Raw genomic sequence first — 27,020 nt, 5'->3', positions numbered from 1 at the left:
ACAGAAGTTTGGTATTACAGTAGTTTGGTATTACAGAAGTAGTTTGGTATTACAGAAGTTTGGTATTACAGTAGTTTGGTATCACAGAAGTTTGGTATTACAGAAGTGTGGTATTACAGAAGTAGTTTGGTATTACAGAAGTTTGGTATTACAGTAGTTTGGTATCACAGAAGTTTGGTATTACAGAAGTGTGGTATCACAGAAGTAGTTTGGTATTACAGAAGTGTGGTATTACAGTAGTTTGGTATTACAGAAATTTGCACTATGTATCACCTAGTACGATCTCCTTTAAATTTTTGACATTAATTCGTAAAGGATGTTTTTTTTAAATATCCAACATCATACTAATGTTTCCATTTGAATATAACACACGAGTATACATATAGATGTGCAGGTACTGGATTTTCTTTACAAGATGTGGGAGAACTGCATCCGAGCGGAGTGTGTAAGGTTTTAAAGTGTTTCCTGTCTACACAAACCCACTGTCAATGATATTTTTATAGATCTCGGTAGCCCTCAGATTTCTTATTTCTATATCAGTCATTAAATCACAATTCTAGTCCCAGCCTTGCTCAAATCCAACAAGGATGTTTTTTTTTTAAATATCCAACATCATACTAATGTTTCCATTTGAATATAACACACGAGTATACATATAGATGTGCAGGTACTGGATTTTCTTTACAAGATGTGGGAGAACTGCATCCGAGCGGGATGTGTAAGGTTTTCAAGTGTTTCCTGTCTACACAAACCCACTGTCAATGATATTTTTATAGATCTCGGTAGCCCTCAGATTTCTTATTTCTATATCAGAGTCATTAAATCAAAATTCTAGTCCCAGCTTTGCTCAAATCCAACAAGGATGTTTTTTTTTAAATATCCAACATCATACTAATGTTTCCATTTGAATATAACACACGAGTATACATATAGATGTGCAGGTACTGGATTTTCTTTACAAGATGTGGGAGAACTGCATCCGAGCGGGATGTGTAAGGTTTTCAAGTGTTTCCTGTCTACACAAACCCACTGTCAATGATATTTTTATAGATCTCGGTAGCCCTCAGATTTCTTATTTCTATATCAGAGTCATTAAATCAAAATTCTAGTCCCAGCTTTGCTCAAATCCAACAAGGATGTTTTTTTTTAAATATCCAACATCATACTAATGTTTCCATTTGAATATAACACACGAGTATACATATAGATGTGCAGGTACTGGATTTTCTTTACAAGATGTGGGAGAACTGCATCCGAGCGGGATGTGTAAGGTTTTCAAGTGTTTCCTGTCTACACAAACCCACTGTCAATGATATTTTTATAGATCTCGGTAGCCCTCAGATTTCTTATTTCTATATCAGAGTCATTAAATCAAAATTCTAGTCCCAGCTTTGCTCAAATCCAACAAGGATGTTTTTTTTTAAATATCCAACATCATACTAATGTTTCCATTTGAATATAACACACGAGTATACATATAGATGTGCAGGTACTGGATTTTCTTTACAAGATGTGGGAGAACTGCATCCGAGCGGGATGTGTAAGGTTTTCAAGTGTTTCCTGTCTACACAAACCCACTGTCAATGATATGTGATGCTGTTATGCAATTATTCAAAAGTCCTGGTACTGAGAAGAGGCTTTGATTTCCAACAAAATAAGCTATGACGTAATTTAAATTAATCACGACGAATGATGGACACATAATTTCCATCTTTAAAACGGTCATTAAATGCAAAATAGTCATGTTTCAGAAGTTGAGATTTCCCGAGCTTAGACTAACTTCCTTAGGCTTACTCGATTATACATGGAAGGCACGAACTGTTGAATCCCTGATCAATAATTTAATTCAATTTAATAATTAATTTGATTAATTATAATTAATTAATTTAATTTAATTTTTTAATTTATAATTAATAATTAATTATAACAGTGTCCTAATATAGTCAGTCCAATGCATACATACAGGATATACAATATAAATATTACTAGAAATATAAATAAATATAAATTTAAGTACCAGAATGTCCCAAAACAAAAATACATACATATTTTAAAAGAAAGATCCAGCGTTGGCTGAAACTCAAACAAACCTCAAGTGAAAAGTTTGGTAAAAAACTATACAACCAAAACACTACCTTAAGTTACATGGAATTAACATTAACCTCATATACATCAAACGTTAGACTATGTCGAAAAATTCACTAAAATAGTTTGTACTGCCGGTATAAAGCTTAAATAAAAGTGATTTTTTTTTCCATTATTAGTGATATATTAAGGATCATCATGATCTTAAACCATATATGTAGTTCTATGTAACACAATACTGATAACAAACATTATTCAGTACTTTAAATAGATAGTGATCGGTAAGGATAAACTTAGCGACTGGTTACCCCACTCTAAAAATAGTAGTGCATTTGTATACTACCGGGTATATTTCCGTGTACCAGATGTATATCCGTAAGTTCTAGACATGACTAAGTCAGTCAGGCGACCTGATATCATAATACACATTATAAGATATATATCATACCCGATTCATTGCCGGATAATAAAGGTTGTTATATGACCATGAACCCGATTCTCAAGTGTATACATCGCGTGGTAAAAATAAGGTCACATGTTCTATGTGACGTGTTGTATATGTAATATTCTAGTTTGGTGGTATATACTGGGGTTTTTTCGAAATAATGCACTTGACAAACCAATAGAAATCAAAAGCAATGCCCAATTTCGCAGTGGAATATTCACTGTCATAGGATATTTACATGTGAAATTTACATTAACAAATAAAATATAATATATAACTGATAAGTGATGTAATCGTTACATCAGTAAAGTTATACAAATGTGCTGCAGTCTAAAGTTATTAAGAAAAGTTGTTATAGGTTATCACATTTTTGTATACGGACAATCGTCTGCTGTATAATTATGTTGTATATATGATGTAGTGTATTTCATGTTTGGTATGCTGTCTACATTAACAAATTTTAAAGGTATTATCACCTAACAACTGTTATCTATGTGTGTGTCGTTGTATTGGGGATGGCATGGTGTTTCTTTGATAGGTTGGTTATCTTTTATATGAAATGTTGCGTTCCTGTGATGTGTGTTACTACCTAGTTGTTAGTATTTCAGTTCGGTGCATATGAACTCATGCAATACGACCTAAATGACGTTAAAAATAAAGAGACTACATCACGTAATTCCAGATTATAACTGTCATGACATATCAATCGAAATAATAGCTAAAGAGTCTGGCTTTCGAAACTATCTTAAAATCTTAATGAAAGTGTGTTTTCGAAACATCAAAAAGTTGATTATGCAATGAAACAGGGTTTGAAATGTGTTTCCATTCAACAGAAGATTGATAAAACTCGTCATGAATTTTTCATCTTGTCTCAATACAATAAATCATAGTTTCGTCAATCCCATTAATCGAATAGTAACCCATCGAAGATTCTATGTATGTATATTACGCTTGTATTGCTAACAATCCCAATAATAGAACGCTGAAAATTGTGTATGTTTGTTTCTTAATATAGCCATACTCCACAAAAACAAAATCGAATGATTTTGCTAAACATAGCTGGAAATTTTTCGATCAAGGTAGAGGTTTTATCTCCGGTGCAGTGTGTCAGTAGAACAAGGACAAAGTACGATACGGAGTCATTTTTTATACTCGGAGGCTTACGTAATAGCGAGTCTTTAAACCAAACGAACAGAACTGCGCTACCTTTGTATCAAATCTAATAGGGGTCCGTATTCAATTTCATCCATTTCTCATTGAAAATAACAATCTATACCTTTGGGTGATCAGTTTAGTGTAATAGTTACAGAACAAGCTTAGTGTTAAATTTATACTAGTAATTCGTTGATCAATTATTGCTTTCCATAATGTTCAATGAGTCAGCATTTAAAACTGAGGGTAGGAAGCCTATCCAAAATTTTTGCCGAGTCATGTATAAGAATAGCAATCTTATCGCACCCGGAAATCCAGAAAACCCAAACACAACATACCAGGAAGTATTACTAGAAATCGGACTGTTTATCAAACGGCTACATGTTTTTGAGAAAACGAAAGAAAGCATCATGCCCTTTTCTGAGAATAAGTATTGTGAGTCAATACCTTACAATAAATATTTCAAAACATTATTAATGTACACCAACAGTCTACATTATCATGACGTTATATGTTATAATAAACTAACTTACATTTTTTGAACGTAGATCTGCATTTAACCGAAAGTTATTGTTTGGATTTGAAATGCCTGAAAGTAATATTTGTTGTTTATCTCGAAACGAACAGCAAAAATAAATGGAAAAAACTTATTCAAATATTCAAATAAACAACTGCAGTTATCATTGTTAAATTCAACAATAAAAGAAAGTGAAGGAAAACATCTACGCGCGTAACATGGTATATTTTCAGTTTGAAAACGAGGTACTCTCCTACATTGGACACACTTTTAATGAGGAGGGGTAGCTTTGGTGTGTCTCTTATTCCGGCTGTTGTTCTAATTCGGCCAATATGTATAACCATGTGTTACATTTGTTTCCATTTTACTTTAAATCATCCCGAAATAATTGCATTTTAACATAGCTATTGGTTCTCTTAACGGGGGATAATGTTTAAGGCAGAACAACTCGGTAGATATGTGATTAAACAGGTTTTTAGATGATATATCAGCATATTGCTAAAGATTTTCATGAATGATTATCAAAAAATATGTTTTGAGTATATCTGTTAAGTAGATGCACAGAATTACTTTTTCAATTAAAAGCAGGACACCCTAGAACAAATGATCACCACTTCCAGCTTTCATTCAAGAGATTTTCAAAATAATATCAAATGTAGAAGAGTTCGAATGGGTCGATCGTCCGCGACCATGTGACTCAATTGGTAGAACGTCCGTCTGAACAGTTTTTAGGGTCCCGGTTTGGCATTCGCCTTATTCGTTTCCCTATTACAAAAATGGCCAGCTTGCAAACTTTTGTTGAAAGTAGCGAGTGATTGCTTGGCAAGAGAGTACCCGAACCTGTACCCGAACCTGGGTTGTGGGTAGTGGTGTCTTTCGGGGCTAAGACTTGGAAGAAATGCAGCAGAACTGGAATTGGTGAATTGCCGGCGACCAGGTAGCTCAATTTGTGGTTATTCTGTCTAGAGTTCATGGGTTCCGATTTACTACTGCTATTACCCTGCAAACATGGCCATACAATTTGAATCAAACACAAAACACACATTGCACTAGTCTAGGAAGCAAACACTGGTAGCCTCCACAGAAATAACCAAACGTAAGATATTTTATACAAATTTCTTTCTTTTTAATTGTTTCATTTTCTTGTATTCCTTTTTAAAAACGACATTACAATGTATAAACTACAATAATAAATGGCGTAGCATCCAATCTATCGAACCATTCACTGGATATATAGTGGTGTAATAAATGACATACCGTCCAATCTATCCATTATTACACTTGATACACTAGTCAAAACGGCATAGCATGAACTCCTGTCGATCCCACCATGGATCGTACAAATACTAATCGTCAATGTTCATCATTTTCAATGTAAACTCAATCATCATACCTTAATACACCATATTGGTCAAACAGAACAAGAATCGAAACTTAAGTGGGGTTAACTTTACATTGAAGCTGGTAGAAAAATTAAGCTGATATTGTTTGTTATCTAAGACCAGGCGGGAGACTAAAACATCCATACTATATCTGGACAAATATCTACCAGTCAATATATATCTGAATCCTACACCTGGCCATGGGTCACATACATGTATTTTTATTTTTGTTTTTAAATCATCTTTCATTTCATATTACTAGTATGTTTTTTTGGGTTTTTTTTACAAAATAAACTACATATTTGAGTACATGATGCCCCACAAAAATACAGCTTTCTCCTCTCCTTGTGTCTATACTATGAAAATATCCTTTCTCACAATATTTTCGGCTTTCATGATTTCTTTTCATCATGAACTGACTCATAGAAACTCTGTCCATATGTGTTATCAAATACAAATACAACATAAAATTGGTATCACAACATTGTAATCAGGGCCCACACACTTGTAAACGTCACTTCTTCCCACAATTAAATGACTTCTCCAAATACTTCTGAACAAAAATAATACATTATGTCTACTAATCTACTATTGAATTCATATTTTTACTAGTGATGATAAATACAAAAACTTAAAGATTCCCTGATCTTTTTTCTAAGATCGAATGTTTGATTCGACTCCAGCTAATTCATATAACATTGAATTCTCACACAAACATACTACTGCCAACACATTTGATTAGAACTGTACCAGGACATCAAATCTACAAACTACTGGAGATTATTAGCTGCCATTTTATGACAATTATATGAATAAAAAACAAATAAGATAAAATCTGAAGTTTTAAAATGCAAATAGCACTTACCCTCCAAAAACGCTGCTGATAAATAGTTATTGATATCTTTCTCTTTTTATTAACTTTTTAAGATCATTATAATTTTTTGTTAGGTGTGATTACCTATGCATAGCTGAAATAATAATTCAATTATACACTTACTATGTCAATATATGTACAATCATTGATCTGCTGAACCAGAGTGTATTCTATCGGCACTTTATCGAACACTCATTACAATCCAATAGCTATCATGACAGATTAAAGCAGTTTTCTCTAAAAAAATCATATATATACCAAACACTCATGTTTATATATAACCAAACTGGCACAATATATTTAGTAGTCAAACAAACACTACGACAAGGAGATAATCTCTATACTGTTGTAATATTTGTAATATTTTTCTCAGAAACCAATGTCTGTAGGACTAATTTAATTTTAATCCACCATGTGGGGGTAGGGGGGGTATGTGTTCTCAAATGAGGGACCAGCCTTTTTTGGACCGTGGGATAACTTACCAAAAGTTTGGTAAAGAGATGGTAGAAATATTGGCCATCATTATGTTATTATGTGGGATATACAATTCTACCATTGGGTGCATTACCTAGAGCCAGAACCTTGACAAAGCCATATCCCTCATACCTACATATAAAAAAATCTTTTATTCTCCCTAAATTCCCCCAGAAATGTCTCCAGTATTACGCGTTCAAAATTTCTCTGTCAACCCCAAAGGGTATGAAAGATACTACAACGACATGACATCATAACACCACAGAAAGAAACATTACGGTAAATTCATAAGAACAATAAACTGATAACCAGAACATAATATCCCCAGCAGTGAGGGTAGTTTCAACCCTCTGGGCAAGATACTATGAACATTACATTCCCCTCCGTGACACTGTAACCTGAGGGGAATGCAGTGTTCATATTATTGTCAGACAGTGATACCCTCGGGGTGACCCTAGGCACTGTCAGACAGTGATACCCTCGGGCTGACCCTAGGCACTGTCACAAACTAACGAGTGTAGTATTTTTTTATTTTACCAAAAGTCAACTACACTTGCATCTTCTTTGCACAGTCAGTATTTTGCACTGTCACCCATTGCTAGAGCATTGAGAAGCACCCTTCCATTGACTCAATGTTAAAACGAATGTGACAGTGTAAAATGATCAATTTGTCTCGAACAATCAAATTACAAACTTTTCACTAGGTGTCTATTAATCTTGAATGTTTTACCCTCGGTGTGAAGCAAGCCTCAGGTAAGACAACCAATGATATGTTACCGCTCAGGTTGAGATTTCTCTGTCCCACTCTCAAGGTAGGGAAAGATTGATAGAATAGCTCACCCCCTTGAAGGTGAGATAGGGGAATCTCAACCTGAGGGGAAAGATTCTTAAGTTGCCAAACACGAGGCTTTGCAGAGTGTTTGGCGATTTAAGAATCTTTCCCTGAGCGTTGAGATTCCCCTTTCTCACCCTGAAGGGGATGAATGATTCTTTTTCTCTTACTCTGTTTTAACATTGCATATCATTTACATCTATATTTTGAACTTCTACATTGTTTCTCATCTTAACAGATTTAAAAGGTAGATATATTATTTAGCTTACATTTGCATGTTTTTTGAAAATATCTAAGCTAAACCATTTTCATTAAGTTGACATCAACTTAAGAAGACTTTTAAACATTTTATAATTGGAATTTTACATACGATATATCATTTCGTTTGTCTTGTTAACGTTACATGCTAAATTCACGATTGACCCGACGTTGGTGGATTGTTGGCGTGACATTATTATGAATAGGGGAATCCTTCCATCTCAACCCTAGGGCGAGACAAAGATAACTCTCACCAATAATTTGTGTGTGATGATGCTAGCGATATCAATAATCAGATAACAATTTCTGCATAAAAATGACATCTATGACAAGGTTTATAAGATAATGATATGACATCTATGACTGACATTTGTCTCGGACAAATGGTGATATATACGACCACCTCGCTATCAATGTAAGATACTTACACAGCTATCTTTGATCAGATAACTATATATCCTCACATCTAAACCTGTCCTTACCTACCCAGAGAATGACAGCTCACTCAATCTATTACTCTTAAAACGTCATCATAACATCATCACTTTATGTAGTGAACAAGGATAGTATTTCTAAATTTTGTCACACATTTCATGCATAATTGATGATTCACCATAATTCAACATTTTTTATGGTTGGAAAGTAAGGGAGAAAAATAATCAATCACTCCTCTGTACATGTGAAGCAGAAAGAAATCCCAATCCTCGGGATAATTGTTTTTAAGCTAAACACTTGACACAGCCATGTGTTAAACATTAAAAACTTCACCCTTGGATCGAGATTTCTCTATGTCACAAAAGAGTGCTAGATTTTATTAATCTGTATGACTATGATCAGACATTCGTCTTTGTGATATCACACAATGACAATTGATGGAAACAAGGAGTGACACATGCGTAAGGCTAGAAAGATATTCACAACATATGTTGGTCAGGACTTCTTCTTCCTCAGACTAACTTTACTCCTTATTCTGTCAATAAGTCCACGCATTTTTTCAAAGGTACCAGTGGCCTCTGGGAGATTTTCGTAAGGGATGTGATCCATTATCCCTTCTCCGAATTTGTCCGCATCAGGCAGATCACTAGCGACACCTTGTCTCTGCTGTATTGGAGTGCCGTAGTCACGAGATATGGACCCAGTAGTGGATTTGAAGGAAAAGTTCAGTTCTGTCAAATTACTACTTGGTCCCACGACCGGCGTGCCAGGAAGTGAGGAGGTCGGACTTCCTCTCCCCAATTCTCCAAATGAGGTGATGGAAGCAGTAGAACTCATCCTGGACATCTGGCTTTGAGAGAGCTCCTGAGTGCTACTGCTGCTCGCAGACTCAACCGAGCTAATCTTTGACAGTTGACTTTTAGCAACGTCAAGGTCATCATCTTCATCTTCTGGTCCACAGCTGTCCATCACCTGTAGCTCCACCTCTTTATCTCCATCAGCTTCACCCAACTTCTCCTGTAGTAACTGATACTGCTGCTCTAAGTCCTCCAGTGATGGTGAGTGCCCCCGTGGCACCTGTTTTACTTGAGTCAATCCTTTGGGAGTAGGAGGTGGGGTTTCTGCAGGGATAGGCGGTTTGCCTGGGGGAGTGTTGATTGGCAGTGGTGGTTCTCCAGGGAGTGGTAATCGCTTTGGTTTTAAAATGTCGGGTGTAACAGGAGGGGTGCTGTCTGGAGGGGGAGGCTTCGACGGAGGTGTATCCATGGGCAGAGGTGGAACAAAACCATCGCTGTCAAGCGACTTGTTCTTTACTGTAAAACAAAGGAGAAACATGTTAGGCTTTTTAAGTTGTTCAAGGTAAAATAAATTCTGCTCTCAATAGGTATAATACTGTATATCTGCAGTTGCTGCTGTTGTATGAAAGTTATTTGTAAGCATGAAGTTTGAGGATCAACACTTATATTCCAGACAATGGTGGGTGTTTTTTTCAAGCTTGAGGCAAACAAGCTTTTCCAGATATGATTTTTTTCCCCAGGTGGAGAGGAGGCTTGTTTGTTTGTTTGTTTGTTTATGTTTAACGGCCCATCGACGGCTGTGGTCATTTAGGGCCATGGTGATTTATTTATTTATTTTACTTTTTTAACAAACATGTGAATAGCGAAGATAAAATCAGATAAAATGGTTTGTTTTAGATTCAATACATTTTTTGCTTCCCTGTCAGCAAATTCGTTGCCTTTTATTCCGACATGGCTCGGAATCCATAGTAAAGTTATTTTAGACTTTTTTAATATACGAGATATTCGAAGAGCAAGGTTTTGTATGATTGTGTTTTTAGGATCTCGTAGCTGTAAACTCTGTAGGACAGATAGAGAGTCTGAACAAATAATTGCCTTTTTAATGCGGTGTTCATCGATATGGTCGAGGGAGAGGAGGCACTTTTTGTCTAAATGAATTGTCATAATATGTAATGGAGAGAGGGTGTTAAAACAAATTGTGGGTGATTATGATTACAAAGCATGCCTTCCTCCACAATCCTTCTATACCTTTATGTCTGGAATAACACTAAACTATTTATTTTTGATTGTAAGTAAAGCAAAATTCAATACCAAGCTTAAACTGGGAGTGCAAAGTAAACATTTGATAAAATAAACAATTTTAATACTGTGTAATATAAAGGAACTTTCAATTATTATTCTACAATACAAACAAACAACACAGCTTTTTTTGGGGGGGGGGGGGGGGGGGGGGGTTGAAATTATACAGACCCCTTCCCTTTTTCAGTTAAACTCATAGTTTATTATTACTGTAATAAGCACCCCCCTAAAAAGGATTTTGTTTTTGAGCACCCTGGATGCTACAGTGAATATGACATCACTGACCTGTGTTAAAGAGTGGTTCTAATTAGTTAAGACATCAGTCTTTAACTGTTATCCTAATGAACAATCAATTAATTGTGCACATTAAATGAACTAATACAGGCTATCTATAGATCATCCTGTCTTGTCTGCCAGATATATTTCACAACACTTACTATCCTCATGGTCTGATAGGTCCATCTCCTCCATGCTAGCCCTCTCCATCTTCCTCTTCTTCCTTCGGGACTCTTCCTCTATTTCGTCATTCTTTCTCTTCTGTTCACATACATAATACACATCAAATGCAGTTCTTATAAATTTGACAATGACAATCAAAATCTTCTGTAGGTAAAAAAAATGGAATTTTGGTAATATCTCTATAGCTATTGTACATGGAATATTACTTCTAATGCCATTTTCATTTTTTTGTCATTGAAATATCCTTCTAGTCTTTTTTGAATGCTATTGTTTCAGGCTGAGGTCATAACCTGATATTAAAATAATAATATACAATATATTGCACATCATATATACTTAACCTAATTACTAAAAGGTATATTACAGCACATGTATAAACGCTCTAGAGTTACAAAAATAAAACATGTTAACATCATTATTCTTCATATGAATAGATGATAAAGAGAAAAGTTTTGGTTTAATTAACTGTAACATACCATGCCAGTCAGCTGGGCGGTGAGAGTACTCTTCAGCTGGTGTTCCTGTAGGGGTGGGGCTCCTAGCTCCTCGTATTCCTACAAACACTCTTTGTTGTTAATAACAAGAACTCTATGAATTATATATTTCTCGTCTTTCCCCACTTTGACCATCAAAAGTACATTATTTCAAAATACAGAACCTCAATTTTCATGATGAGGTAATTGATGATATCACTCAATGCTGGAGAATACAGATTAGGATCCACACAGCACACGATGCTTAGAATAATATGTACTGTCCAGGATTAACTAAGTGAATTTTAATTAACATATTTTCACTAGAATCAAACCATTCATAAATACATGCCAGATATAATACACCATTTCATAATTTCCCTTCCCAAAATATATACCTCTGTCAACATATGAGCTGTAATGTATCTAGGGAAACAAAAACAATGGCCTTCCTTATTAGGAAATATAGACAGATAATCCCCTAGTGCCAACTCACGTCTATGGTGTCCGGTGGTACTGCCACGGTGAAGCCAGGATACGCTATAATCTTGTGAGGATCTATCTGGCCTGAAGTCACACAGAAAATATCAAATGAAAGTTGTTAAAATATAGCAATATTTTCGTTTAAATTTGGAAAGAAATTCCTCAATTTTTCTTCCTTTTGGGAAAATATGGGATTTTTTGTTATGGGTGATGCCTATTTTTGGCTATAACACTAGGTAAAGCAATCAGTGTATGCATACAAAAATAAGTTTGCTGCCATTTATTCACTATAGATAAGTCGAAGGAAGAAAACTGCAGCAATAACATCAACATTGAAACATTTATCTAAAACACTTTTTTTTTCACTTAAGTTTCTGTTTTGCTTTTTTACCCATTTCACAGAATAAAATCTAAATGAAATGAAATTTTTTGTTCATGAAACACAAGAAAGCCTCTGACCTTTGTTAGGAACTGTGTCGCGGACCTCACCGTCTTCCATGCTCTCCCCTGTTACATTAACCTCTGTATAGATAGAACAGAAACACATATAAAGCTTTATTCATAAATCTATGTTAAATTTATCTCGACAAGGGTGGATATATGCTCATTGATTATTTTAAGTTAGGTCTACCTCTTAACACTTTTGTAGTCTCTACCATACATTGATCTGGATGAGTCAATTATGGTCTACAGTGGTGAAAGGGTTAATAGATAGCATAGAAATCTCATTTATAAATCTTTTAATTTCAACTACCTCGGCAGCATAAAAACGTTTCATAAATCTTTGTAGGTGTACGTTTGTATAAAGGGAAAAAAACTTATATCTATATTAAATCTGTGCCAAGTCTACCTCTCTAAGGATACAAACATACTTATAAACTTTTGTTATGTCAAGTTTTGCAGTGATGGAAACACAAATTTATAGATACCTGTCTTTAAAACAAAAGTAAAAAAAGTGACCTATCAAAATACTAACTTCTGACAACTGGATACTTCAGTAGTATTAGCCCTATAAAACTTTGATAGAATGTATTTGAGATTACCACACTCTGGGCTATTCCAGATAGGAAACTGTTAATGTAGGAGTTGTTGGATTTAAATGAAATGCTGTATTCTAGAATAACCCACAGCAGTAGGAACATTAACTTTTAATAACCATGACAAAATGTCAAAGCTTACTTCAAACTTGAGCTTAACCCTTAGGCTGCTACATTGATTTCTATGTAAAGGGACGCCACTGCTGAATTCATTATTAAAATATAAATTAATTTACTTGATTTTTCAAATGTGCATAACTTGAAAAATATTTGTTATATGTGAATAAAAGTTGCAGGAAAATTGTTCGTTATTGTCTCTAGTTTATATTAACGTTTTCGATTCTAAAGTTGCTTCAGTATTTACCTGTACAGGTGGTAATAAAGGTAAGAAAAGGTGAAACTTTTAATTAATCAGATTTAAGCACCAGAAAGATCATTTTAAAATTATTTTTGTCAGCAAATGTGATTGGCAAATGATAACAGAGATTATAAACTTCATTTATGACATAAGACACTGTACATTTACACGAAGATTCTCAGGTAAAAAGGTCGGGTAATTCATCAAGAATTGCATGCGATTTGCTACAGGTTTCAGGTCATCATTCAATATATTTACTGTCACAGTCGGCGTATAGATATATCTTAGCTACGATCTAGTTTATGATTAAATCATAGATAAATAGTTTGAAGAAATCAATCGGCTCAAAACGTATCAAATGTCAATGTTCAATTCGGCCTCACCTGCAGACGACATGTGCGCCTCGGTCCACCGATATTTTCATGTTTGCGTAGGGCACAAAGCCGTTCATTGGAAAGTTACATATTATGTTACACCGAAGTATTTCCACATCCACCATGTCAAACCCTTTAAAACCTTTATTATCATTGTAGGTGACGCTGGAGAATAAATGTTTACCATCATATTCATCACTTTAATCTACACGTCCACCATTTTTATGACAGTTTTTCCGATTTGAAATTCTCTTGCACACTTTGTTTATTACTAGGGTACATTGCCGGGAATATCGAAAGTAATGACAAAACAACCAATCAGAAGCCTTCTACTATACGCTTTCGGGTTTGGTATAGCAACAGTCCGCTTTCACACTTCCTGTTTACTGATCAAAAACCTACAGACCGAGCGCCACTATTGTCGTGCGCAGCACTGACGGCCCGACTTTTCGAAACCACTATTGTGGCGCGTAGCAGCCTAAGGGTTAAAAGTATTGAATTAATCAGATCAACTCCATATACACACAGATGAAGTACAAACCATTTCCCTCGCCGTCAAACATTGCCAGTCCTGAGCCCTGTACTTTGGCCTCCTCTAACCAGCCTGGCGGGTATCCCAGAACCCTCATCTTGTAGATATAAGCGGGAAGGTAGCGAGACGTAATCCCGAGAGCATCCTTCAGCTCTTCACTGTAACAGAGTACAAGTTACCTTACCAGTGGTATATCGTATGTACATAGTAACCACACAAAACCTAGTGAATCCAGACACTGTCATTAACCCATTCAAACAAGTCCCACTGCACAGGCTTCAATGTAGAACAAAACATCATCATACTGGTAATGGCATGCATTGGTGCAGACTGGTTTCACTGTACATCAAGCAGTTTTTAAGATCATTGGAATTATGAAAGATAAACAGGCCATTTAGGAAGTGAAAAGAAAAAAGAAAAAAAGCATTGCAATAAATTTGTGGTTCTTTATCTGAACCATTTCAAAATTGAAATATTCACACTCTGAACCCATTCAGGTCCAACTGTGGAAGTGTCCCTTACCCAGAACACAGTTCCTTGCCTCGTAACGCCTAATCCAAAGTTCCTTCTCTCAGAATGCCTAACCCAACTTCTGTTCCTTACTTTTGAACATTGCATATCTATTAGTAAACATGCATAAATGTTCCTTACAAAACATGAAAACTTGGTCACTTAACTCAGAACACTGTTGAATATCAAAATATCTAATCTAACATTCCTTACCTCAAAACACCAACCTGGGTAATCCAACTGTTCCTTACCTCAAAACACCAACCTGGGTAATCTAACATTCCTTACCTCAAAACACCAACCTGGGTTATCTAACATTCCTTACCTCAAAACACCAACCTGGGTAATCTAACATTCCTTACCTCAAAACACCAACCTGGGTAATCCAACTGTTCCTTACCTCAAAACACCAACCTGGGTAATCCAACTGTTCCTTACCTCAAAACACCAACCTGGGTAATCCAACTGTTCCTTACCTCAAAACACCAACCTGGGTAATCCAAATGTTCCTTACCTCAAAACACCAACTGGGTAATCCAAATGTTCCTTACCTCAAAACACCAACCTGGGTAATCCAACTGTTCCTTACCTCAAAACACCAACTGGGTAATCCAACTTTTCCTTAACTCAGCCGTCCTTAAATGACCATAGCTGTTGATAGGACGTTAAACAATACTAATCCAATTGTTCCTGACCGCAGAACCACTAATCCAACAGTTCCTTACCTCAGAACACCTTATCCAACACTTCCTTACCTCAGAGCACCTAATCCAACAGTTCCTAACCTCAGAATGTCTAACCTAACAGTTCCTTACCCCAGAACCACTAATCCTACAGTTCCTTGACTCTGAACAACTAATCAAACAGTTATTTACCTCAGAACACCTAATCCAATTGTTCCTCAACTCAGCCGTCCTTAAATAACCATAGCTGTTGATAAGACGTTAAACAATACTAATCCAACTGTTCCTTACCTCAGAACCACTAATCCAACAGTTCCTTGACTCAGAACACATAATCCAACAGTTCCTTGGCTTAAAACACCTTATCCAACAGTTCCTTACCTCATAATGTCTAACCTAACAGTTCCTTGGCTTAAAACACCTTATCCAACAGTTCCTTACCTCAGAACACATAATCCAACAGTTCCTTGCCTCAGAATACCTAATCCAACAGTGATTTACCTCAGAACACCTAATCAAACTGTTCTTTACCTCAGAACCCTTAATCCAAATGTTTCGTACCTCAGAACTACTAATCCAAACGTTCCTTACCTCAACATCAAATGCAACTGTTATTTTCCTCAGAACATGTAACCCAACTGTTTGTTACTTCAGAACCATTCCTTACCTCAGTACACCACACAAATGTTCTTGATCTCCATACACCTAATCCAAGTAGCAGTTTCTTACCTCAGAACACCAAACAAATGTTCTTGATCTCCATACACCTAATCCAAGTAACAGTTTCTTACCTCAGAACACCACACAAATGTTCTTGATCCACATACACCTAATCCAAGTAACAGTTTCTTACCTCAGAACACCACACAAATGTTCTTGATCTCCATACACCTAATCCAAGTAACAGTTTCTTCCTTTAGAACACCACATGCAGCTGTTACTTACCTTATAACACCAGGTGCAAAACTGCTGTTTTCTGACTCAAAAGTATTTTCCACGTGATATCTTTTGGACCTATCATATAAAAAGTATGTTTATAAACAAACTTAATTATTCTCTTTACCAAAATGTTTCTTTAGACATCAATCACAATTATAAAATTCACTGATATTGACATATAACATGTCAATGAGACAGGTGATCAAATAGTTTTTGTATAGATTTACAACAGCACCAACATTCATGTCAGAGATCACGAAAATGTTTTGTTGATATAGCATTGAATCATTCATATAACAAGAGGCCCATGGCCAGTGGGCCTATATCGCTCACCTGGATAATTAAGCAACCTTGGGGAAATATTCTCATGAAATATAATACTGCAACTATTTCCAAACATTGGCTCGGTATCATGAATAACTGTCCCTCATTGCGTCACTTCTTTTTGCGCCCCCCCAAGAAGTATGGTGGATTTTTATCATTAACCTCAATTTCCTCTATTGGGCCCTGCCCCTCTTAGGGATCATACTCTCTGTTTATACAAAATTAAGTCCCCGTCTGCCCAAGGATGCTCCAGGCCAAATTTAGTCAAAATCCAATGAGATGTTCAGAACAAGAAGCGATTTAAAGGAAAAGCTGACTGAAAGAGAGACAGACGACGGATGCTGTGCCACAGTATAAGCTCACACGTCCTTTTAACCAGGTGAGGTTAAAAAAACTGATAATTATATATTTATATATAAAATGTTCAGCTTACGGTGGTTTCTGTGACCCACTTTCCTGCCGGAATTTATCTCGGTTTTTCCTGATACGTGTGAAGTCTTTGGGATCTGGACAATCTGCTATCATATGTTCGCCACAGCAATTAAAACATGTAGGCTTTTGTCTGAAAAATAATATTCTTCATCTGAGAAATAAGATTAGCCTTCAAAGTAATTTTCAAAATAATTATTTTCTGCATGGCCATGCTACATGCACTTCATAAACATTAGCATGATGACATGGAAGAAAATTAATTTGATTTCCTTGAAAATAATGCAATCAATGCTTGTATACAGGTGGAAAAAAATCTTAACTTGTGGAGTAAGACAAAAAGTCTCAACTCTTCAGGTAAGATTCTCAAATGACAGGGTTAAGATTTTTCGATTTCTCCCACAATCACTTCAGACTTCCTCACTCCCAATACATTGGATAAACCTGCTAGGAGATGGTAAACATTTGTATTTACCCAATAGTGGGTAACACTCTGGGCGTTATCTCACTGGTCAATCCTCTAATTAGGATGTCTAGTAACAATGCTATTGTGACGTCATAGTTCATGGCAACTGTCTCACCAATCAGAAACAGGAATAATGCATTCTGAAGAGAAACATTCGGTTTTCTGGATATAAATCCTAATGTTGTGGGAGAAAAAGGTCCCCAAACTTGTGATGGATGATTAAAATGTTTATCTTACTCTCATAATTTAATTTTCAAATTGTAAAAGACACTCGATAAACCTTGTGACTTCAAGGTGAGGAAAGATTCTATTATTCCACACATTGGTTTAGTAGAGTACTTACCTCTGTGGTTTACTGGGACCACTATCCAACTCCTCCTCGGGTAATGGGAGTGGATCTGTGTATACCTGTTCATATCTACTGGTATAGGAAACTAAAACCTGAACATGTTATGTAAATCAGTTGAATATCTTACTTTTAAGCCATGCTAAACTATATGTAAATCAGTTGAATATCTTACTTTTAAGCCATGCTACACTATATAAATGAGTTGAATATCTTACTTTTAAGCCATGCTAAACTATATATAAATTAGTTGAATATCTTACTTTTAAGCCATGCTAAACTAAATAAATCAGTTGAATATCTTACTTTTAAGTCATGCTAACTTATATAAATCAGTTGAATATCTTACTTTTAAGCCATGCTAAACGATGTAAATCAGTTGAATATCTTACTTTTAAGTCATGCTAAACTATGTAAATCAGTTGAATATCTTACTTTTAACCCAGGCTAAACTATTTAAATTAGTTGAATATCTTACTTCCTTTCAACCATGCTAGACTAAATAAATCAATTGAATATTTAACTTTAAGGCATGCTAAACTATATAAATCAGTTAAATATCTTACTTTTAACCCATGCTAGACTAAATAAATCAATTGAATATTTAACTTTAAGGCATGCTAAACTATATAAATCAGTTAAATATCTTACTTTTAACCCATGCTAGAATAAATAAATCAATTGAATATTTAACGTTTAAGCCATGCTAACCTATATAAAGCAGTTGAATATCTTACTTTTAAGCCATGCTAACCTAAATAAATCAGTTGAATATCTTACTTTTAAGCCATGCTACACTATATAAATGAGTTGAATATCTTACTTTTAAGCCATGCTAAACTAAATAAATCAGTTGAATATCTTACTTTTAAGCCATGCTAAACTAAATAAATCAGTTGAATATCTTACTTTTAAGCCATGCTACACTATATAAATGAGTTGAATATCTTACTTTTAAGCCATGCTAAACTATATAAATCAGTTGAATATCTTACTTTTAAGCCATGCTACACTATATAAATGAGTTGAATATCTTACTTTTAAGTCATGCTAAACTATATGTAAATCAGTTGAATATCTTACTTTTAAGCCATGCTACACTATATAAATGAGTTGAATATCTTACTTTTAAGTCATGCTAAACTATATGTAAATCAGTTGAATATCTTACTTTTAAGCCATGCTACACTATATAAATGAGTTGAATATCTTACTTTTAAGCCATGCTAAACTATGTAAATCAGTTGAATATCTTACTTTTAACCCAGGCTAAACTATTTAAATTAGTTGAATATCTTACTTCCTTTCAACCATGCTAGACTAAATAAATGAATTGAATATTTAACTTTAAGGCATGCTAAACTATATAAATCAGTTAAATATCTTACTTTTAACCCATGCTAGACTAAATAAATCAATTGAATATTTAACTTGAAGGCCTGCTAAACTAAATAAATCAGTTAAATATCTTACTTTTAAGCCATGCTAACCCATATAAATCAGTTGGATATCTTACTTTTAAACCATGCTAAACTATATAAATTAGTTGAATATCTTACTTCCTTTCAACCATGCTAGACTAAATAAATCAATTGAATATTTAACTTTAAGGCATGCTAAACTATATAAATCAGTTAAATATCTTACTTTTAACCCATGCTAGACTAAATAAATCAATTGAATATTTAACGTTTAAGCCATGCTAACCTATATAAATCAGTTGAATATCTTACTTTTAAACCATGCTAAACTGTATATTGCAATATTGTTAAGTGGATGATTATGAATTCATTCATTTGCATTAGACCTTCATTTTTTTATATATTTTTTTTGTCAACAAAAAAACTCAAATTTACATAAAAGTATACACAGGAAATTGACTAACAAATATGTAGGCTGTTAAAATGACTATAGAGACCATCAGTATCAGAGAAATAAGGAACAAGACACACTATGTAACTATTCGAACAGAAACAACTGGTGAAATCACCAAGGATACTTGGGTGCCTCCCAGCTGTCGGTGAGGGAGGGATTGTCTGCTACCAGTGGCCAGCCCAATGGGTCGATGACAAAGTCTCTGTGAAATTGACTGCTCCCTAGGATCTACAGAATAAAATATAAAAATGCTGTATACTGGAAATTTCATCACATTGTCACATTTTTGCTCTCCATAATGAGAGTAAATCTATAATTACAGCAAATAATGACATAATATACACAGTAAATGTGAAGGGTAAAATTATAACCTAGCGAATATTGATTTTATCTGTGAAGGACCAAAAGTTGGACTTGACGAAAGTTTCCTGCTATAAAATACTGCAGTTTAATTAAATTAAGAACAACCACAGGTAAAAATATTAAAAAAGTCTGTGGAAGAACTAGGGGTCACCTGTAAAACTCCAGACAAAGCCTGTACAAGTGCTACACTACTGATGATGATCTTAACAAACACAACAATAAAGTTCGAGATATTGTACTGAACAGAAAAAGTGTGTTACAATGTAGTTTCAGACATTGTATTGAACAAGTAACATAATATGAAAATGTACTCTATAAAGTTTCAGACTTTGTCCTAAACAAGAATTATTCAATGAAAACACATGTTGCAAAAAAGTTTGGTATGCTTTCTCATTATTATTAGCGTTGATATTTATCAATTATGGACTGTTGTCAATACACTGTTATATGGACTTCAGACATGCAGTCCGAGGTCAATACCACTCTATCAGGACCATATAACAACATATTGACCTCGACAAAAGTCCTTCATTTTTATATTACATATCATGTCATTGGATAACACGAGATATATGATACAGGTTGGATCACAGGGTTTATGATAGTATGATTCAAATCACAACATGAACTTCTGACATTAACAAAATAAATAAAACTGTAAAACAGCAGATACATGATGTATTATAAGTTCATTTTTTTTTTTTTTATATCTATCCTTTTTTTTGGTTAATACCTATCCTTTTTGGTATGTTTTTAATGTTCTATTTACCTGTCACTTTTGGATATTCACATTAAGTGAATGAAATATATTGATCTAATTTAGAAACATGAGGTTGATATAGTCACATACAAGACAAAACTAGAAACGTTGGTGTCGATATCAGAAAACCTGGGATCAAGGATTAGCCAATAAGTATGAAGGAAACCCAGACATATGTAGTACTATAGTTGTAAGGAGATACATCTAATGTGTATCTGTCATACCGCATGAGAAGACCACATTTTCATGTTTCGTTGGCTAGCAGTCAGTTTACTGTTCAGATCTACGCAAGTCAGATTAGAGCTCTGAAACATACAGAATGAAATTTCATAGGTAAAAAATAATTTGAAATTAAGCAGATATAGAAATATATATATATATATAGATTAGAATTAAATGGCAAGTCAAAAATGAAGATTTTAAACTTTTTGAGTCTTCATTAAATGAATGACTCACAGATTTGCATAATCCAGAGACCTGCATTCTTTTCACTGGATGAGCCATTCATCTTTTAGCAAGAACACAGTTTAGTCCAATTACACATGCAAAGTTTATAAGAGATAGATAACTATCTCCTGAATGTTTCACAATTCTGTAGGACTATGAATATAACTTTATAGATTTAATGGTTGAATCACAAAAAAATCTGAAATCATGGTTAAATTCATCTGCCATTATTCTTCAAAGTCTTCCGTTAAAGTGACACACCTTGAGCTGTAACTCTGGCAGTCTGTCTCTCTTGTCCTGTTCCTCTCTATTAATCAGATGTGAGATATACCCTTCAATTGATGTACGATACTTCCTGAAATAGACAAGATAGAAAACACCCACCTGTAGTCCTGTTCTGATCAGATATTATGATACACAAAAACTATCAATGAAGATGGAATCCACTCCAGATTTGTGCATAATGCATACACAATGAAAAATAATAAGAACAAAATAATGTTTATAAATTCCAACAAAACTGGTATATTGATAGATATTTTTATCCCTAATCAGTCTTTAGTAAACACACTTCAGAAAGTTTCAAATCTACACATAAATGTTCATGTGTTTTAACATACCAGCATATAATATAGTAAGTTGGATCATGTTAAAAAGCCAGGATTTACAACCTTGTGTATACTGGTAGATACATGTACCATGAACATGTTAACCATGATCATGAAAACAATTAACTCAATATTCTTGATCAAGTGTTGTACCATTTAAAAAAAAATAGGATAACGGAGATGATGAAATTCAGCTACTATTTTTTATTCAACTGATTTGAAATTATTAACGGATTATATACCTTGAAAAGTTGTTGTTTTGATATATAATCTGACAAGCTGGACTGCCCATATCACTAGCAAACCTGGAACAGAAGAAAAAAATCAGAATAGCAGAGATATTAAAAAAGATAATAAAATGTATCAGTAAAACAGATAAGAACAAATTACAAGCTTAACAAGACTAGCAGTGTTATTACTATAGTTACACTTGTTTTTTCTGTAATATTGCTTTATTTCACCTTTTGACCTATTTTTTTCTGTCTCAAAACCCATCTTTCTGGTTTATAAAACATTAACAAGTGCTACAACTTCTGATTACAACTATATGCAGGTTTGGCATAAAGAAATCAATTAAAAATAATCATGAAAGAGTCAAATTTATACTGCCAAATACATGTACATTGTGTATATAAACATGTTACTCAACAACACGAAAATCAAATGTATGCATAACTGAGTCATATTACCAGGTAGGAAGTTGTATCATTTAATATCCTTTACAAAACATTGTTACATCCCATAAAAACCACCACAACTATTGGAATAAAACATTTTACATATTTGTTTTTTTGATGATTTTTTGATGATAAAAAAACCCACTTAAGTATATACATAAAATATCATATGAAGTCTATACATGCACACTGATCATTACCTTTCACTTTATTTTCACTTACTGTTTATTAATTTGTTTTTCATCAATCTAATGATAAATTCCACAAAGATTTGTATGGAAATGGAGATAATATAGAACAAGTACCAAGAAATAGCTATGACCATAATGTATCACAATCAAAAATTCTATTCTACGAGTCCTACAGTGATATCAGATAACATTATAGTAAGCAATTGAAGTTTATCCTGGAAAAACTGTTCCCTCCTTTGGTATATACAACACTTATTCTGAAACAGTTCTCAGAAGAATTTACTACACATAATCAAGATCACTGAATCCTTTCACCACCGTAGACCATAATGGACTTATCCATGTTAATGCATGGCAGAGCTTATTAAAGTTATATAGGGGTGAAAGGGTTAAAACAGGTTCCAAGGAAAACATTTACCGGACAGTCAGTATTTATATGTACTTACCGTGTAGAGTCGATGATCCTTGCATATCTCTCAAACTTATTGCCTGATTCTTGTTAAAGAAAAATGGTGATGATCTTTACATATATGTACATAAACAGATAGCATATGTGTGAATGGGATTTCATGCACATTTTTAACAAATTACAGGCCTCCAGAAATTTTGGACAGGAAGACAAAAACCTCTAAAAGACATTTTGCGTAATAATCAATATTTATCATATAAACAAGTGTGTTGCTCTTGACATAATATCTGGGTGTGTATGATATTTGGCCCTTTACTTTTCAGATGTAAGTTTGCATACTTCTGTCTTCAACTTCGCAATCTAAGGTACGTAGATTGGATAAAAATCCCATGTTCAAAGGTTTTCTTGAGTAACGATATACATTTATGTATATTATAAATTCCATTTGATTTCACTGCTTGATATCTAAAACTGAACTAATTATATTTTGAAAGTCACTGTTCCATAAACATTTGGACTTTTTTTAATTTTCCATTCTTGGTGATATGGATGCATCTAATTATATATTCAGCAATTTCTTTCAGTCAAAACTGATACACCAAGACAATTCAACATATTTCAAAATCAAAGCTGTGATTCATTTCAGAAACTGTCATTTTCAAAAGCGTGCAAGGTTAATTATTGATTTCAGTGTAAATATCACATGTGGCCACCCTTTGGTAAATTTCTTTGTCAAAATACCCACTGACATTCACTTTGGATATAACTATTATTCAATAATATGTGCATAATTCACCGTCGAAATTTACAATTAATGAATTCAATAGTATATAATGGTTTGGTGGTCCATTCTGCAAGGACAATGATGTGACTACAATGTACTGCATTGCTACTTCATTACATGGATACACGACACTGTCAATTTTCATTTTAACATTGGCATTTAGCAACTGACATTTAGCAAGGACAAAAAACAACAACTTTTTGGCATTTAGTGATTGACATTTAGCAAGTGACAATGAAAAAAATAAAAGCTGGCATCTGCGATTGTCGGTACGATTCGTCCTAATATGCAATTGTAGATAGAAGGATACGTTCATGCGTCAGCTTAAATTCTGTATTTTTATCGACAGACTGTTGGTTCTTAGTATGGCATTTCCCTCCATTTACAATATCACTGCCATCGACATGGCCATGCGCCGATGCTCCTTCGTGTTTCTCTTCTGCATCTTCGTTTTCATTTTCACTTTCGCCGGAATCATCGTCAGATGATGATTCGCTCTCCTCAGAATCGCCGATTCGGAAAAGAATTTTACTTTTGTCTTCTTCTCCTTCTTCGTTAACCTTATACAATATGAAACTTCCTTTAGAATCCCGTTCTTTTTCGAATTCGTCAAAAAGCGAGGAATCGCCAAACATATCCTCCGCCATCTTCGAGCCGGATGTGGACAAATGAAGAAAGGAGTGAAGTAAAGGCTTCAGATTGATTGCTGTAAACAAAATTAGAGACTTAAATTTTTATGTAAACAATAATCGAATTTTACACATAGTTTTAATTTTTGATCGATGCTTTCCATATATGTATAATGCCCTTACAATGTTTTTTGCATGAGAGCAGACTCGGAGTAAATCATGATAGTTTAAACATGGCGGACAAGAGACAACAAACGTCTGCCAGCATCAGGTTGTCGTCAATTTGTCTCGGTGGCAGATCAATAAGGTTTCTTTTACTCCGAGACAAGAAATTTGTCACAGCTCCTGAAACTTTAAATGAGGTATTTTGCACAGTGACATTGTTTTACTACATAATTTAACAAATAAATAGTAAAAAATGTGGGATGTTACAGATCATCATCTTGTTGACATATGAGATGAAAAATAGAATGATACATCTGTGCACAGGTGCTGAACTCACTTGGTTCATTGGTTCATTGATTATGACACCGTTGTAAGCGTCAGTCGCTTCTTGAGGTGCTTCGTAATTCTGTCCACTTCACTTCCGGTTGCATTAGGAGGTATTGAAGAAGACTTGTTTCTCAATAACTAGTGAAAATTATTTACAGGTGCAGTGGGTGATAACAAGGGTAGTATAATAATTTCATATAAGATAAGGGTATTCAGTTATAAAAAAGGACAGACAGGCCTGTATAGACCTGTCATGATACCTGTACTTAGAAGTATAGATATTTAAAGGGTTTAATGAGTTAAAAAAAGTACTGATTTTGGATTGAACATTTGGGAGGTTGTATGTGTTAATTATATAACCCAACTAATTAGTAGAAGCTTGGTTCGAATTGTTATTTGTTTAACCTGGTCTTAAAGGAAAACAGAGATGGGGCATTAACCACTTGATCAGAGAGACCGTTCCAATCATTTACAATTCTAAATTTGAACGAATGGGCACGCAGATTACTTCTACACCTCAGTTTTTCAAGTTTCTGGTTGTGACCTCTGGTTGTTCTTGTTGCATTGATTTTTAGAAAGTCATCTTTGATGTTGTCTATCCCATTTATTATCTTAAAGGTTTGAACCATATCTGACCTTAGTCTCCTGTACTCCATTGTTGGTAGCCCAAGAGCCTTAAGTCTTTCAGGATAGGATAGGTCTTTGATACCAGGGACCAGTTTGGTGGCTCTTCTTTGCACATTTTCTATAGATATCTTATCCTTTATAAGCATGGGTGCCCAAACTACAACAGCGGTCTCTAGATATGGTCTTACAAGGGATTTGTATAGGGTAATGAACATTTCTTTGTTTACACAGCTAAAGGTCCTAAAGATCATTCCTACATTTCTGTTTGCTTTTGCTACTGACAGGTTTACATGTTCACTAAACTTAAGATTAGTGTCAATAGTCACCCCTAGATCCCTTTCACTGGCAACAGATTGGAGTTTGTGAACTTCCCCCTGTTTGATGATGCTGTATGAAGTGTCACATTTTAAAGCTCCTTGGTGTAATTTTAGGTGCTTACACTTGTCAGAATTTAGCTCCATCATCCATGTTCTCGTCCAGTTGTTCAAACGGTGAAGATCCTCTTGAAGATGTTGCCCCTGATCTCCTGGATCCATTGCACGATATATCTTTGTATCATCTGCAAACATTTTGGTCAGGTTATGAATGACCTCAGGTAGGTCATTAACATAGATGAGGAATAGGACTGGCCCCAGCACACTGCCCTGGGGGACTCCACTTGTGACTTGACATGTACTAGATTCACAACCGTTGATCACAACTATTTGTTCCATATCTTTCAGGAAGTCTGTAATCCAGCCCCGTATGTCCCCCTTGATGCCATATCCCTCGATTTTGTGTAGTAGTCTCCTGTGGGGTACTTTATCAAAGGCCTTTTTGTAGTCCAAATAAATGACATCCACTTGCTTGTTTTGGTCAATAGCTTCTGTCCAGTCGTCAATTGATTCCAATAATTGTGTGGTGCAGGACATCCCACTTCTAAAGCCGTGCTGCTCTTTAGAGAAAAGGTTGTTGTTGTCCATGTGTCCCATTATTTCATCTCTTATGATTCGCTGGAGTAGTTTGCCCACAATTGATGTAATGCTAATGGGCCTATAGTTCCCTGGATCTTTCTTGTTCCCTTTTTTAAAAATTGGTGTGACATTAGCTTGTTTCCAGGATTTCAGAAGACAATTATCTGCTATTGATTTTTTAAAGATGTATTTAAGTGGGATCTTGATTTGGTCTGCGGTCTCCTTTAGGAATTTGGGATGTA

At 34.7% G+C, this 27,020-nt stretch overlaps 2 protein-coding genes across 2 annotated transcripts in view; one reads left to right on the top strand and one right to left on the bottom strand.

Moving 5' to 3' along the window:
- Positions 1–6,535: 6,535 nt before the first annotated feature.
- Positions 6,536–24,741, bottom strand: LOC110464105 (zinc finger CCHC domain-containing protein 8-like). Its single transcript, XM_021519164.1, has 15 exons — positions 24,388–24,741; positions 23,331–23,373; positions 22,259–22,321; positions 21,670–21,763; positions 21,186–21,266; positions 19,963–20,066; positions 17,961–18,035; positions 17,156–17,284; positions 16,405–16,473; positions 14,276–14,424; positions 12,425–12,487; positions 11,979–12,049; positions 11,486–11,563; positions 10,988–11,087; positions 6,536–9,767 (listed from the first exon to the last, which is right to left on the bottom strand). Exons 1-15 carry the CDS (start codon positions 24,722–24,724, stop codon positions 8,950–8,952), a joined length of 2,274 nt encoding a protein of 757 aa, XP_021374839.1. The 5' UTR covers positions 24,725–24,741; the 3' UTR covers positions 6,536–8,949.
- A 192-nt stretch (positions 24,742–24,933) lies between these two features.
- The window catches only part of LOC110464093, a 12,690-nt gene continuing 10,603 nt past the window's right edge, over positions 24,934–27,020 (top strand). Inside the window, exon 1 of the mRNA XM_021519143.1 lies at positions 24,934–25,068. Within this exon, the coding sequence (XP_021374818.1) occupies positions 24,940–25,068 (129 nt within the window). The 5' untranslated portion in view covers positions 24,934–24,939. The remainder of the gene's footprint in view (positions 25,069–27,020) is intronic.

The sequence above is a fragment of the Mizuhopecten yessoensis genome, unplaced genomic scaffold (assembly GCF_002113885.1).
Source record: "Mizuhopecten yessoensis strain PY_sf001 unplaced genomic scaffold, ASM211388v2 scaffold1515, whole genome shotgun sequence".
NCBI lineage: Eukaryota > Metazoa > Mollusca > Bivalvia > Pectinida > Pectinidae > Mizuhopecten > Mizuhopecten yessoensis.
Note: the sequence above shows the minus strand (reverse complement) of the source record. Positions and strands in the feature narration are given on the sequence as shown.